The following is a 17,394-nucleotide window of genomic DNA, read 5'->3' as shown; positions in this document are numbered from 1 at the left end:
GAGTGACTTTGAGGGGGTGGGGGGATGAACCCGGCAAACATGAGGACGACATGTAAAACTGGCACAGCGTTTAAGGATTACAGTGCATCTCTGTAAGTGGAAACAGAGACAGGGTGTCCTGAATGTGTGTGTGTGTGTGTTTCCCAAGGCTTTTCAGATACCACAGCCAGACCTCAAAACTATCAACACTGTTCCCGCTCCCATCTGCCAAAGTCATCACCCACACACACACACACACACACACAGAGAGAGAGAGAGAGCAAGAAAGACAGAAGGCAAGGTGTGAAATAGCCATCCCTCTCTATTTTAACAGAGGTGGGAACCGGGCTATAAACTTTCTAACGCTGAAAACTTCTGTCTGTCGTTTACGGACTTCCTCGCGCGCACTCATGTTGACGCCAACAGACATTTGCTGTTGACTCGTTTGTCTGCTGAAGTGTTGGAAAGCACAGGCGACACAAGACGAGGAGAGGAGACGACTGAAACTTCAACTTGATTCAAAGAGGGAAGAGAATTTAAAATCTAAAAAGAGAGTCCATTTCATTTCAGGAAATGCGGATGGAAAAACAAAACATATGTTACGGGTAATACAGACTTAATCATCTAAAGGGAGAGTGACGAGCTTGACACTTTTTGTCATTTGTTCGTGCAATTAAGAAAAAAATCATAAACACCAAAGGAACATGTAGCATATGGAGCCCGAGAGCTCCATATGCTACATGTTCCTTTTCTGTTTTTAGTCTCATTTCTTAGTCACCAGCAGCTCAACAAAAAAAAAAAAAGCATCATCAATGTGGACTGGATTCTGAAATATCTCATGGATTGGAGAGGCACGGATAACGCCTCGAGCTGCTGTTTAGGTAAGTTTGTCCGTGTAAGTTGTTGTGCTTTGTACTTTATATTGTACGACCCAAAACAAATCCATATCCATACATTACAAAGGCCACCGCAGTCTAGGTAATCAATGGTGGATGAGCAGATCCAAGGGGCAGGGATCAGTTTCCAACCCTTTTATGATTGTGTCCACCACCAGGGAGAAGCTGAGGTGAGCACCGGGATAAAACCGAGGCCTCCAGAGACACAGTGAAGGACGGGATGTTGATTTAATTAAAGGGGAAGAGGAAGAGGAAGAGATGAGACAGTACCTTGGTAAGGAGGCATATTGTCGTTCCACCTCTTCATAACGTGGTGCCAGCCGAGGATCGGTCCCTCTGCCTGGCATCTAGTGAAGAGAGAGACACTTGGTTAGTTTGGGGAGGTGATTTTTTAATAAATCACTATGTCATATTGTCATTATTATGAATAATGAACTAAAAAAAAAGAAAAGAAACTAAGAGTAATTGTGTGCACTGTGCTGATGTTTTCAATGATGTGTGTGTTGGTCATAAGGGATTTAAAGTTTCAGTCTGAGGTCTTTTCAGGGGGTCGATGGGGGAGACTCCATCCCTGATCAGGTTACTTTAATACACACACACACACACACACACACACACACACACACACACACACACACACACACACACACACACACACACACACACACACACACACACACACACACACTGCAGCACCACACACCTGCACACATGCACACGCACACACACACACACACACACACACACACACCGTCTCCATCTTGAAGAGGAAATAAAAGACTGAGTCAAGCTTCTGACAGTTTCAATCCTCCTCCTCCTCCTCCTCCTCCTTCTTCTTCAGCTGACTCGTTCTCGCGCTCCCACCCTCTAACACTTTTCCGTTTCTCCACATATTTCCACCCCGCCACTCTCATGCACACGCACACACGCACGCACAGAGTGTCTCTCTCTCTCTCTCTCAGAGATTATCCCCAGACTATTCAGCAGGGAGATTCCAGCTGCCGCGGCGTTCCTTAAAGAAGCCGACTAAACCCCCAACGACAACTTCAACAAGCTCCATTAACACACACACACACGTGCGCATGTATGAAGCTTTCCTTGCGGATTGTAAATTAGCACTTTTTCATCACAATGTGAGCTGAGAGAGTGAGATATGACTCTGAGTGACTGTAATAAAATAATACTCATAATATGCAGCATTAAACAGTTCTTTCAGGATCTGAATCTGAACGTTTCCCATCAAATTAAGCCTCTTTTTGATAAAACACCTCATCTGATAAAACTAAAAGAGCACAAAATACTATGCACACAGTATATTCTTTCTGACTCAGGGGGGAAAAGTTTGAAAAACATCATGGAAGATGTGTAGCAACTGGTGAAACAAAAGGTTGAAGGTTTCATAGAAAAAAAGAAGGTTCTTCCTCTTTTTTTAACTCAAGGTAACGCCGTCAACGTGCAAGGTGTCGTGAATTCGATATTACAGACTGCGACTTTTCTTCTGCCTTGTCTCTTTTCAAGGAAATTGATGCCAGAGGAGGATAAAAAAGAAAAGAAAGAAGCTTTACTGGTCCTACTTTCATTCAAACACCTGTCTTTACAGCTTCTATTTCTCAGGTTCAAGAGACATTGGTTTATGAGGAGGGAACAGAGAGGACTGAGTGATAGAATGGGGCGGGGTGAAAGTCTGATAAGGAAGAAGAAAAGAGGCACAGAAGGAAGTAAATGAGTTAAAGAGAGCGGGTATAAGGGAGATGTAGAGGAAATACAGAGCCATTAAGCAGATGCAGGGAGAGCAGAGTGATGCGGATTTATAAAGCGAATGAGGTGAGGACGGAGACGACAGAGAGAGAGCGGAGGTGAAAGGGACACGATTTAAACAAGATGTTAAAAGAGGTAACTGGAGGTAGCGAGAGGTAACGGGGGAATAGCGGCAACATCTGGTGGTGACTAAGAGATAACTAAAGGTGGGGAAAGCAAAGAGTAATGAATGGAGGGAGGAGGGAGGCAGGTGTCAAAGATAGAGCGCTTTATATTGTTTGAAAAGAGGTGGTTTTAAGGGATGAGACTGGCATCGTTTTCCCACAGGAAGGAGCAGAAGCAACAAATCTGATCTCATCGCCCTGTCTGGGGCTCTCCAGCAAAGACCTATGAAAGATCACAATACATCAAATTTTAAAGGGGACATTAATGCATTAAAAAGAGCCGGGCGGTGTAAACGTTATAAAAAAGAGTAAAGACAACGTTGTTTGGAGACTATTGTTTGTGGTCATGGTCTGAAGAATTAAATTAAACTCCAGTGGCTGTGACCATGGTAATGAAGTCAACGCCTCCCAGCTTTGAGGTTTATTATGGTTTCATATTGGGTGGACAACACTAGAGATCTAAAGGGCGGAGGAATTTGGAAGAGGCTTTGGCTACAGGTGCAATACCTGTAATAAGAAATGAATCTCATGTTATGATTTAAAAAGCACTGGTTCCTGATCTGAGAATGTGTTCAATGACAGACACACAAGCAGTGAGAGTGCAGTGCGGTGCGCTTCTGCTCAAGTGTGCGGCTCTGTCTGTGTTTGTTGCCACAAACCTGACGAAGAGCAGATCCGCGAGAGTAAACGCAAACAGATGAATGTGTGAGGAAGTGAATACAGTAGATCTTCATTTGACCGCAGCTCACACACACACACACACATGGACACATGGTAAATATCAGCCATGGCAACAAATACATTCTTGTACCTGATACGGGATGAGTGACATTTAATGAAGTATAATTGTATGAGTGTACTGTATACAGTTTGCACTTCTCTGTGTGTGAGAGTTAACACAGTATATTACATCTTTAATATAAACAGTTATCTGTGACCGCTGCTCCTGAACACTGATCCCCGTCTGATTCCCTGTTTTTGACTGTTTTTACATGTTTTATGTGCGTCCTTCATAGAAAGTGAGGTAAAATAAAGGTGAAATAAATAATAAAAACAAGTTGTATCAACAAAACAAAATGTGGCAATCCCCAAAAGTATTCAGTCAGACTTGACAACTACCTGGTGTTTGTATGTCTGTGAGTGTGTGTGTGTGTGACAGACATACTCTACACACCTTTGCTTTTTTTTCCACACACACAGACAAGACACACAATCTTCATGTTTGAAGTGCAGCCTCAAATACACACACTTGTCTCTCTCCATTTGCTTGTACACGCACACATGCACACATGCACACGCACACTTCTGTGGCGGCAGTGCAGCACACTGGTTGGGATAATGGTCGAGTGAAAAAAACATTTCATGGCATGGAGAGCAGAGGAGAGGCGAGGAGGGGAGCATGGAAATCAAGCAGAGGAGACTGCTACTGAAGGGACAGCACACACACACACACACACACACACACAGACAGTAGGGAGAGAGATTTACACAGGCACACACACACTGTAAGAGGGGCTCATCTCTCTCCTTTCAACAGACCCTTCAATATACCCATAAACCCAAGCCACCACATTCAGCAAAGACCCACGCTCCCTATCATACACACTCATGTGCACATGCGCACACACACTGGTTACATTTTTTTTTTTCTTTTAAGCTGTTTCAAGGATTTCTAAGCTAATTTAGATCGACATTAGTCCAAATGTGAGTGTGCCCTCTTCCTCGTCATCGTTCCCTCTCCCTGTACACACTTCATCTTTTTTTTTTCCCCTTCATTAACTAACTCTCATTAAGCAAAATAAAGGGTTCCTCTGAGATGTCAAATCCTCCCCTTCCCTCACTCCGAGTTAAGTTTGCCCCCTTACACTCCTGATGATGTTGTCTCACTTCACCTTGCTTTTCCTTTCTCCTTCATCTATAATCTTTTCTTTTCCCCCACACTGTCTTCCTCTCACTTCCAGTGTCCTTTTCTCCTTCTGAGCATTGATTTGAAAAAAAAAAAAAAGTCACTCCCTCTCTGTCCTCCCTGTATTATGGCTGCCTCCCACCCCTGCAGGAGTCAATGAAGGAGGGATGGCCGGTTCTAATCCGTATCAGACATATCGTTCTGCTCAGCCAGCACTTTGAGCTGACTCAATTAAAACACAGCTCTGAAAACGTCGTGCTCTGTCCACGTGTGTGTGTGTGTGTGTGTGTGTTACTGCGGCATGTGATAATGCATGGTGAGCTTACTCACGTGTGGTGTGTTTTCAGTTTGGATGGGAGCCACTTGATGACTGCAAACAAAAACAGGCTACAGGCATTGAAGTGATGAGGTGTATTTTAGTCGTCTACATTACATTTTGGCTTGGAACTATAACTTTGGTTTATAATTAAAAGTCCAGTGTCATGATTAGACTGAAAACCACAACAAATGGGAGGACCTCTCCTCCGCAGGTCACCCTTCCATTTCCCATGCACATTAGGGAACTACGGTGGCCCTCACACTCCAGAGAGGGAGCTGAAGTTCTTCTTCATTGCTTTATTCATCAGGGTTTATGTGGGCAGAGCTGTTCTCCATTTGTGTATTAAACTTAAAAACCTCAAAATATTAAGTGTATTCTTGCTGCTGTCGGCACAAAATGGCTGCCAAGGCCCTTGACTGACATACATATCACGCTGACGCTACTAGAACCAGATGAAATGTTATTTGACAGTAATTATACACTTACACAAACATAGTTATGCAGAATATATTCAATTACTGCCAACAAATCATGTATAACTACATGTTAGACACTTCAGAAACAAGTGTATTTCAGTGCACACCTGTAACAATGTGACTGTTAAATAAAACCTGGTTTATGTACAGTATGTTAATCAGTCAAAGCATCTTGTGTTTCATATTGCTTGTATTCTCACGCCAGCAAATGACATGTTTTTACTCCCTGAAATACAGTTTTCCTACAACGATGACAACTACTATTAACAGTACTGCTTTACATTCTCTATACCAACCTGTACTCAGCAGCTCCTGTAAAATGAGACCAGAATAATATAAAAAAACACACAAAATAAAATGCCCTTAAACATGCCAGCCAACATTTTTTAAAGACGTACAGACTGGTGGTAGAAAAACTCCTTCAGGTTGTTAGAAACGTACAACACTGGGGCTTTGTGCTTCGTTAAAATGTGTCACCTGTTCATATTGAAGGTCATTCTTTGTGATTACTTCACCCCAGGTATGGTCTTAATTTTACACCTGGATGGAGAAATACTTAGACACACACACACACACACTGTACATAATACAAAAACAACACACTGAATCACACTTTTACACACCCAGGTCCATGTGTGTGGAATAGATTACTGCGCCTTGTTAATCAAAATAACATTAGTGATATTTAATCTTAGTCTCCCGTAAAGAAGAAAATATAAAACACCTGTTCCCTGTGTTTGACGCGCGCTATATATATATATATATATATATATATATATATATATATATATATATATATATATATATATATATATATATATGTATATATATATATATATATACATATATATATACATATATATATATATATATTTCAGCTTGACCCAAATTAGTGGGAAACAATTTTGTTTTCCAGATGTCAATTTGTGTCTTCTTTTCTTTTCCAGATTTCCTTTCCAAAATCATAAAATGTAGTTAATACCCTGCTCCATAGGCTTTCTCTGCAATTTCCAATGAGTCCACAAAAGACGCCATCCTCCTCTTTCCCCTCCGCACTTTATCCTCTCACACTTCCTCCCATTCATTTACCCCTGCCCTCAACACAGCGCCACGGTATTTATTCTTCTCTCTCTCTCTCTCCATAACTCTCCATCTGTTCATTTAACACTGTATACATCCTTCCGTCCGTCCGTTCATTCATTCATTCATTCATTCATTCCAGAGAAAGCAGTAATTGCAGCTGCTGGTGAAAAGCCATCCATTTTCTCCGGCTAATTACTACAGCCTCTTGACAAAGTAACACTAAAGTAGAGAGAGAGAGAGAGTCGACAAGCGCAGTCACAAGAACACGCTAATTCACATTCATAATACACCTCTGCACGCACACACACACACACACGCAGGGCTAATGAGGACTTTCAATAGCTCATCGTTCTGCTAATGACTCTGTTAACCACACAAGAGACCGTCGTACGGCGAAAGACAACGACAAACTATCTTGTCCGTCTTTAGATTCGCATCTTTTTTTAATTGACACAGCTCTGATTGTCCGACTTCTTTTTCTGAAAATCTGCTTCTCTGCTGTGAGATTGACGCCACTCGCATATCTGTCTGTGTTCAGATGACGATACAAGCGGACGGTTACGTTTCGCACAAGCGGAAAAAGAGGAACTAGCGATATTAAGAGTGTAAAATCTGTCGTCTCCTTAAATGAAACCTTTATGATCCACACTCTAGAATTTGCACTAGGTCAGTTATCAGTTCAGACGTCTCGCTTGAAGCTGGAACACGTCAACCTTTAGAGAGAACTAATCTAGTTGTTTCCCTTTAAAATGAACTACCCCGAGCTGTATTTGTTATATTTAATGTCCAAAACAAATTACATTCTCATCTAATACTGTTTTGGGAATTGACTGAGTGACTTCCCTAAGGTGTGAAAGCAGTATAGAACCAATTACAGAGTGTACACCACACAGAGCGACTTAGAATTAATTAATAAGTGAAGTGAAATGACATGATGACACTGTACTGTATAGCTTTAACTGCAACCACTGTGTTTTTGTCTTTCTTTTCTTGGCTCTGAAATAAAATCCGCCGGATTCATTATCCCACCTACTTGCAGCATTCTGATTAATCTTTAAGGGGAAAGAAAATAAATGTTTAAGTGAGTGTTTTGTGTGTGCATAAAAAAAAACACAGTGAAAGCTGTATAGGCCGGCGAGTGAGGTTTTCACCACCATAAATTCCAGCACCTGCGCCGACACCAGCAAAGTAATCGCTGAGTCACTGCTATTGATCAACAGCCCCCACAAGTTCTCTGCTGACATAAACCATTTCGGTAACTTTGTGTGGTTGGATTGTAAAATCTCACTCGGCCCTGCTGCTGCCGCTGCTGCTGCTGCTGCCACAGAGAGTGAGCGCGTGACGGACAAAGAAAGTGCGAGGAAACGGACGAGCCAGAGTGAAAGAATAAAATAATAATGAGCAAATTTACTTGTTTGTTTACAGCATCAAACATGCACCAAAGATCTTTATTCGCAAACCCCTCGTTCCGCCGAAATGTCAGCAGAGCACTAGAATAAAGGGCTAAGAATTAACACTGGAGCACAGTTAAATGTCACTGCGCTGTTGAGCCTCTAGTACAATTAAGACCACAGAAGGTCAATTTTCCCCAAAGCACGCAGCTTAGAGTGTCTCTCATGAATACAGCGATTAATACTACTTAATGCAGAGCATATCCTGTTTATTTAGTGCTGGCCTGTAAGAGAGTGGAAGTGACTGCATATTAAGGTTGTGTGTGTGTGTGTATGCGTATCAGGATGCAGACCTATCAATCAAGTAATTCCTCTTTTTGTTTGTTTTTTTAAATGGCATTTAAAAGTTATCAAGCGTGCGACATCTCAGGCACACACGCACAGAATTGTTCGCAGTGACACATTTAGAAACTCAAACTTTTTTCTTTTTTTATTTGTTGTTAAATTACCACTACAAGCACAGTCGCATTCCTAGATCTAACCAGGAACGAGCGCGCAGACATAATACCGTAGTCATGGCAAACCACGGGTTTCTGTGTGGCCCTGCTTTGTTCCCGAGACCAAAGTCGGCTTGGAAAATGAACTGACACGGCCTCAGGCTGTTTAGTCTGCGCACGGGTTCAACCGGGGCAGCTTTCACAGCGGTTTAAATTTACTGCATCAAGTGGGTAAATATTCCAATTTATACAAAAGGGGTTGGAAAATAAGATAAGGTGTGAAAGCACTGACACATGTTTGTCTTGTTGGCCGACTCCCCAATTTAACCGAAAATGTAGAGAAACTGCGACTGCGAGCGGTGAAACACGAGTTTCCTTTGCTGTCACTGAGCGTGTGTTTTGTAAGCAAGCAAAGGAAGACGCAGAGAGTGTCGGGGGGGGGGGAAGAGACAGAGTTTGGTGTGTGAATGAGAAAAGAGAGAGAGAGCGAGCGATAGGGATAAATAAACAATAATAAGAGGGAAGGTAAGGTGATAGCAGAGAGGCTGGGATTAGTCTCTGCTGCAAAGAGTTGTGAGAAACACACACATGAAAAAAAGGCCAAGGACAATATTCATCTGAGAACACAATCCTGCAATATATGGAGTAAAACAAAAATATATATATATATGAGAGAACACACACACACACACACACACACACACAGAGACCCAATCCCGAGTATTTTTAACTGTTAAGCTCGTCCTTGAAAGTGCAAGCAAGGTGCAGGGTTGATAAGGAGGAGAGAAGGAAAGGACGCGGTGTGGGTAACGGCTGTAAAACGAGCAAGAGGATGAGGAGGAGGAGGGCTGAAGAAGTGAAGCCAGATAATTTGGTTACCTATAAGCCCCTTCCCTGCCACCCAGATAGTATATCCCCCCTTCTTTCCCTTCTTTCCCCCCATTCCCCATGTGTGTCTCTAACTCTGCAGCCCAAACTTCCGGACTCACAAAAGTTCCTCTTTGAAGATTGGGGTGGGGTGGGGGGGAGGGGAGGCGGGGGACACAAAGGAAGGTGAATCCCAAAGGAAGACTGAGAGAGTGAAATAGAAATGTTAGGACTAAAAAGAGAGCACAGTTTACCTGATGAGTTAGAGATGATTGAAGGACAGGGACAGCAACGATGAGAGAAAGGAACATTTCTACCCCATGTCTGGGTTCTTTTTTTTCCCCCTGGTGGATTCTTGGATTATTCATTGATTTATTTATCCGTTTCTCCATGATATCTGAGCTTAGCATAAGCACTTAAGAGCAGCAGGCCACCATTCTGTGGCGCGAGCCTGTGTGCCAGAAGAGACTGCACGCGCGCATGTGCTGCATACGAGGCTAAAAATATACATTTTCCTTTTTCTTTCCTTTTTTTTTTCTTTCTTTGACTGTGTGAGATTATATGACAGCGGGAGCAGGTGGCTACTGTGGCAGGTTAGATGGAGCAGTAATAGGATGAAAGTGACTTTCTCCCTCTGCCTCCCTCTCACACTCTGTTCCTCGTCGAGATGATTGGCTCCAGTCGACTGCTAGTGATAGCCATGGTGTCTTTTGATTCTTCCCCCATATTTCCAATATTTTTTTTTTTTTTACGTCTTCTAATCTCATGAAAGTCTTGACCTCTTCTCTCCTATTGTCTCCTCTGTCGCACTGGTCCAGTCCTTACATGTCTCAGTTTTTACACCACACGTTTCCCCTGCTCATCTCCTTGTTTTTCTTCTTTATTTTTTTTGGACATCATGACATTTTCTTCCGTTCCATTCTGGGACTTTTGAGTGTCTCGGAAAACACAAACACGAGTTGTCATGGTCACATTGGACTGAGATAAGTTCCTAAACATGATGCTGAATATGTGTAACGTACAGTTTTTACATAAGGTCAATATAACTGTACTTACTAGGTAATAACGATACACGCACTGCAAGCTTGCGAGGTTGTGTTGTTGTTGTTGTTTGCGAGATGTTTTCCGTGTGCCGCATATGTGCTGTGTACCACCGTATACACGCTGAGCATAAGAGAAAAGGGGATTGAGAAGTGAGGAGAATGGAGGCAATATTTGCTTTTGTGCAGGATGACATGCATCGGAAGGAGGCACAAATCTACTTGCTGCGCTGTGTTGGTTTTTTTTGTCGAGCGTGTGGATCTGAATTCATGCACACATGTACAGACACACCCAAGGTGTTCCTCTTTTTTTTAAATCTCAAGGCTGCACACAAACATAAACAATACCACATCTATAAATCTAAGGCAGGGGTGGGCATTTATTTTCTCTAAGGGGCCACATGAGATATACAATATTGTTGAGGGCTGGACCAATAGGCTGAATTAATTCCACTCAATATTAATTTTATCTCTTTATAAAAAAGCAGTAATTTGTATTGTTTTGGTGTAAATTGGGCAGCAAACAAACACACGATAAACAAAATGAAGGAAAATGCAGATTTTATTCAATTCTAACTAACTAACTCTATTGGAAATATCAAATTACTACACTACTGTATATAACAAATACTATTATACTATACTACTGTGGTGTAATGCAGTGAGTGATTGTTGTCTGATGTCTCATGAGCTGGCTCGCATCACCAGTCGCTGAGCAGATAGTCAGGCTTTTCAAAATAAAAGCAACACAGTTGTATTGAATGCATAGCATAAATACTTGTTCATCTGTGTTTATGACTCAGGGTATATGCAGGAATCCTGAAGTTAATTTCATTACCTTTTTAAGACTTTTTTAAGAACTTCTCAAAATATTTTAAGACCTTATATCACCACTTCAAGCAACCCATACTTAACTGACAGATTTAGTTTGCAATTAAAACTATAGAGCACAACCATACAAAGGAACTCGTAAGCGGCGTTGATGCCCATTGAGACTACACTTATCTTCTCTCTGCAATATATACAAAAAGTCTCCCGGTTGTTCTCAGCAACAGGATTCAGCCTTTGCTGAACTTTAGGGATCTCCAACCAGGAGTCCAGTCCCATGTCTGACGATTTTGGAGTTTATTTCCTGCAATTTCGGGTATTATTTCGCACCAGGAAACAAACGCGGGGAGGAAAATAAATACATTCAGGCATACTTCATGCAGTCAAACTCTATGGACACAATTTAATACTTTTTAAGGGCCTTCATTTTCCCAAAATGTATTTATCAACTTGAAAAAGACCCTGCGGACATACCGCGAGCCGGACAGGGGTGCCCAAAGGGCTGTTTGTGGCCCGCGGGCTGTAAAATGCCCAGGATCTAAGGTCTTATCTGAACTAAGTGCATCTTAACATTCTTTTCTAGCAGCCAATGTTTATTAGAAATTAGGGATGAGCCAATGGTAAAAATCACTGGTTTAGTTTTTGGGAAAAGAAAAACCCATCCCAGAAAAAGTTTCACTATAGAGTCGGTAAAAATGTGGACAATTTATAGTTGGAGCCTTGTGTTTTTGAAATAGCTTACGGCAAAGTAGTAAATGCATCAGCACAAATGTGTTTATGACAGCTTACTATGTAAAAACGACCGTGTCAGACTGATATGGGTATTGGTTGAGGTAATGCGTTCAGTATTCGACAAGAAAATCTGGTATCAAGCAAGCCCCCTGACAAAAACTGAGCACAATACTGCAAATTTTACCTTTACTATATTATATCTGTAAAGCTAAAGCGTGGGAGTATTCAGTAAGGAAAAGCTTGGTGTCTCCATGTGCTGTGAGCACACGATTCTCAAAAAATCTCCTGATATAGAGATAAGGAACATCTCTCTGTCAGTTTTCAATTTGTCTGAAAGCTCTGCCTTGGCTGAAGGGTCAGATATTACCTTCACTACAAGGGTTGCTAGTGTCATCTATCACATCCCCTTCTTATAAATAGAGATGGAAGTTTTCTTGCAGACACAAGCAGTCTGCTGCAGATTGACCAGAATGTAGTCTTACAGCTCTCGACCAGTTTGGGGGGGAAGAGAGGGGATGGGATGGGCAGAGCAGGAGAACGGACTTAGAGAAAGTAGGATGGATGGGAAAGAATGAGAAATGTAAGGAGAGAGCAATATGGGGATTAGAAACCCATTGAAAGGCAGTCACTTAATTTCCTGGCTTACCTGGCTATGATTATCTCCTGGGTGGGAATGGAACGTTTGATGTCCTGGGACTAGACTAATCCCTGGTGACTAACCTCGACCTCTCATTTCCTCTGGATTAGCTCGCTCTGCTACTTAATAAAAAAAAGTTGAAGGTAGAGTAGACCGATATTAACCAACAGTCGAGGAGAGAAAGAGGGGACGACTGTGTCCTTCCACAAATACGAGCTGCAGCACTTGGGACTTCTCAAAATGTGGTCTGTGTTTCACAAGAAGACCTTTTTGTACAAGTGTAAATAATGAATGAATGTCTCTGAAAGGCAAAAATGAAGAGTCACTAGACTGCTGTTTTCTGGTTGTTTATGTGCTCATCATAAGTACAAATTACGCTGCTGTATGCAATTTAAATAAAGCAAATTAAAAACTTAAGTGCTTGACTGAATTTGATGAAAATGACCTAATGAGTGAGGGCATTTCGCAAATGCGGGACCGTAACAACGAGCAACTCCCACAAATCAACATTTCTACATTTCTGTGTCTCTGACAAGCTGCAAATGAACCAACAATTTTGTTTCCTTATCAATTTGTTTTTCTTCTCACCAGGTTTCTCTCTCTCGAGAGAGAGGGGAAGCCTGGAGTGTTGCCAGGTTGCCAGCCAGTCTGACCAATGACATGTCATTTGACCCCTCTCTTGGCCAATGCCCTTTCTCCAACAACCGGCTGGGCCCCAGCTGGCCAATTAACGCGCCTCTTAGTGTGGAGCTCCGCCAATGAAAAGCCCCGGGAGACTTCTGTTCATCTGAACTCACAGATGGGAGGACAGAGAGGGAGAGGGAAAAGGAGAAGTGTGCGTTCAAGTGTGTGGTGTGTGTGTGTGTGTGTGTGTGTGTGCCCGTGATTGTCTGAGAGGGAGAGAGAGAGAGAGAGTGCGAGGGGACTTGGACTGAATTCCCAAACACCATCGAGACATCTTCTCCAAAGAGGTTGGCTAGTTTTAGATTAGCAGTTGGAACCAAATCTCTCCATCTTAACGCTGCCAATGGGAGACTTCTATGAGATAATTAAGATTTCAACCTGCCACACTTTACGACCAAGACCACCTATGCTATACTGTCATTTAAATGTGGATAACCGCACATTTGAGCTAATCACACAAGTGTTTAAAGACGATTGCATTGAGTTTGTGTCAAAACCAGAGCTAGTTTCTAATATTATGGGTGAATAACACAGGCTCAACCCAATTTACTATCTCTGCTTCACTTTAAAAAGCAGTCACCAAGGCAAGCCAGTGACTTTGTGTCCATTAAGCCTAATTTAATCAAAAGCTCTTTCACGCAAAGTTGGCAAACTGTGAAAATTTTAGTATTACATTAAAAAAGCATGGATATTACAGGGCGGGAGAAAACATATCAAGTGAGCCATGTGAAGAAAGAAGTGTGCAAGAGTGCGGTGGAGCTTGAAGCTTGAAGATGTCCCTGTCTCAATAGTTACACTGATTTGGAGTGAAAATTCTCACAGCATTTTTAGCTAGAATGTCTTTTTTCTTTATCAGTGAAAACATTAAGTGAAACTGATTTTCTTTCAGTCAGCATTTTGGACAGCTCCATTGAAATGTCACAGTTACATAAGCTCATCCTCTCACTATCTCAGCATGTGACTCCAATGCCTTCTCTATTTCTTTACAACTTTTCCTGAATCTTCTTTCCCCTACACACACACACACACACACACACACTTCTGGTTAAAGATAACACTTTTATTTCAGTCAGTTTGTTTTACCTCTGGTGACGAGAACACATGAGAAAAAAAAAACCAAATAAGTTTAAATCTAAATTTAAATTGAATTCTAAATGTCTAAATTGAATGTTGAATTAAATGACTGGATGATAGATTCTCTCTTCAGTGTGGCGCGTCTGAAAACTGAAATGACAGTAACAGTTCCCACTGTGTACTCGCATATCCAGTGAGAGCTGCTTCTGTGGCGTGTGAACGTTTGCCTGGAGGCATCAAAGTCTGGACACAAGTCATGAGAACCAGACTCCAAATGTGATCAACCATAACGACGTCAAGACCCATGATCTTACCTGAAATTAACTGCTTGTTACCGCTTAACTCTATCTGTCAATTTCATTTTAAGAATGCTTTGATCTCTGTCTGAGCTGCGGGGCTTGTCGCCATGGCTGCTTAGGTTAAGAATAAAGTAATAAATAAAATAATTACCAATAAATCCTCACCCTGACTATAAATGATACCGTCAACAGACGTTGAAAAACGTATTGTAAGAGCCAATTTAGTGTCTGAGGAATAGCTAATGTGGTATAAATAAGGCTTTTTTTAAGGTTAGCTGATACTGAAGTTGACTTTCTCGTGACACTTACATATGCTTTTATTTTGAAATCCACTGACTCCTACTACTGCATGTCTCTCTTGCGCTTCCCCCCCTCCCCTTTCCCTCTGGCACTCCGTTTTTCTCTTTTCTTATCTACCAGATGACTCACCATATTTTATCGTCAGATATTTCTCTCTCAGAAGCTCAAGAGCTGCACGCTGCTTTAAGAATCGCTGACAGACTCCAAATGCACACACACACACAAAGACACACACTGTCCTTGGTTGCTGACACAGTGACTAGAGCATGCAACACAGGTACACACGTTTGACACAGGGGTGTGTGTGTGTGTGTGTCCTCGACAACACAGCTGAGCCAACATTCTGAAAGAATAAAAAAAAACGCGTACACACACAAGTTTATGACAGTTGGCTATCTGTCCTGTCCACAATGCAGTGGCCAGAGGTGATAACACTTTCCACTGGACCGAAACCCATCACTCTTTACACACACTTGGACAAGGCTTTGTGTGTTTGTCCGTTGGCATCTCCCTCACCAGAGCCTGAATACAAAGTCACGAGAGCGGAACAGAAAATCTAGATTTTGATAAGTTACAAAGAACGTAATAATAAGATGAAACCACAAGCTGAAAGAAAACACACAGTGTTTCCAGGTGGAGCGCATGGATCTGGGCGAAAACCAACCGTGACCACAACCACAGACAGGTTATCCAAGAATATGGACATACAGGGAATGGATTTATTCCAAACAGCACCACAACAAGAGAGAGGCTTTCACACTTGCTGAAAATGGGGCTTGGATGCATGTGCCCAGCTGTGGGACACATCTGAAACATAATAATAATAATAATAATAATAATAAAGAGTCCCACCTTTGAATTGACTAAGCAGAGAAATAACTGAGTGACAAATGCACAGTTATGGAGCTGTTGAATGTGATTTAGTCGTTAAAGATGATGTCCAATGAAATAAATGTGGTTATGATTCTGCGATAATTCCATGACTGCGTGAACTTGTTGACCCTAAGAAAACAGAACAAGAGCTTCACTGTTGCCTCGTTCCACTTGTTGAGGGGTCTCTGTCTTTAATCTGTTTTGCCTCCACACATGCAGAATTGATTTAAACCAGCTTTAATACAAACTGAGACTTAGCATTCATAGTATTAATTATTTTGTTTTCGGGGGGCTCCGATGCCTCCAGAACTGGACATAAGGGGCATAAAATGACCCAATTTCCATATTGTGCTAAATTGAGTCGTCTTTAAACTTCCATATTAGTGTGAAACATATAAGGAAACAGAAGGAGGGATACTTTTTCTTTTCTATTTTCTTCTAGTGAATCAGGTCTTAAAGGCAAGTGAGCAAAGAGGCATGAAAACAGTGGCATAATTAATGTTTCCACAGCCATTAGACCACAGCAAGGTTAACCCAGGCTGTCTGATATACAGGGAATTAAATCATGGAATTAAAGCTTCTTTGGCTTTTCATGTCAGGGCCGACAAGATGAATGGTGTCTGTAACCCTGGGACTCGGGCACAAACAAATTGCAGAGGTAGTCATGTTGGGACCCACCGACCACAGATCAATGGACCGCTTTTCTATCCTAACCCTAAACTTTACGAGGCCAGACTGCAGGGATTCGTGCATGTCGAGAACAGATAATAAGTCATGGCATGTTGACTCATTCTGCTCTGCTGGGAGAAGGAAGGCACAAATCAAACGTGTGTGTGTGTGTTCACACATGCTTCTGTATGTTTGTGTGTCCATTCTGACCTGTACTCTCTCTGTCTCTGTGTGTGTGTGTGTGTGTGTGTGTGTGTGTGTGTGTCTGTCTCATGGATGTTCAGTGGTCATCAGACCAGCCAGGCACCAGTCCCAGACAGCGAGGTCAGAGTCATTCACTAATCATATTAACATTCCTCCATAATGACACAATGCATAACTCTCCCTTTTTCAGTCTTTTCCCCCCTCTCTCTCTCTCTCTCCCTCTCCCAGTCCAACTGCCTCGCTCAGGCTTTCCATTTCAACCCCCATACCCTCTCTCCGCCCTTTCTTTCTTGATCTTATCTACTTCATTTTAACTATTCTGTCTCACTCTGACCTTGAAGAAGTCCTCTGATTTGTTGACTTTAGTCCTGAGATTTTTTTCTGTTTTCCTTCTCTCCTCATCTTTCTGTCATTGCCGAACACCCCCCCTCACCACTCTCCGCATGTCCATTCATTTCCTCAAGTTAAATCCCATCTAATCTTTCACATTGTCTTATCCCCCTCTTTCCACTAAAATGGCCATTTGAGCTGTGATAATGTCTTTCCCACCAAGTCTAATACAAAATAAGTTATAGTACACACAGCGTTCAGGAAACACACGACAGACAAACACACTTTGTGATAAGACACATGCGGTTTGGACTGGTCGGGAATGTTTTTCCTAGGTTGATGAAGTTTTACTGTTTGTTACTTCTGCCCATGAAGAAGCTCATATTTT

At 42.0% G+C, this 17,394-nt stretch overlaps 1 protein-coding gene across 7 annotated transcripts in view; it reads right to left on the bottom strand.

The window, feature by feature from the left end:
* Window positions 1-17,394, bottom strand: part of pard3bb (par-3 family cell polarity regulator beta b) — a 181,684-nt gene that overhangs the window by 17,700 nt on the left and 146,590 nt on the right. For all 7 annotated transcript variants that reach the window (XM_044013098.1, XM_044013106.1, XM_044013123.1 and 4 more), the window contains exon 24: window positions 1,146-1,222. In XM_044013098.1, coding sequence (XP_043869033.1) covers window positions 1,146-1,222 — 77 coding nt within the window. The remainder of the gene's footprint in view (window positions 1-1,145; window positions 1,223-17,394) is intronic.

This window comes from Solea senegalensis, linkage group LG2 (genome assembly GCF_019176455.1).
Source record: "Solea senegalensis isolate Sse05_10M linkage group LG2, IFAPA_SoseM_1, whole genome shotgun sequence".
Lineage (NCBI taxonomy): Eukaryota > Metazoa > Chordata > Actinopteri > Pleuronectiformes > Soleidae > Solea > Solea senegalensis.
The sequence above is the reverse complement of the archived record's forward strand: the minus strand, read 5'-3'. Positions and strand labels throughout refer to the sequence as shown.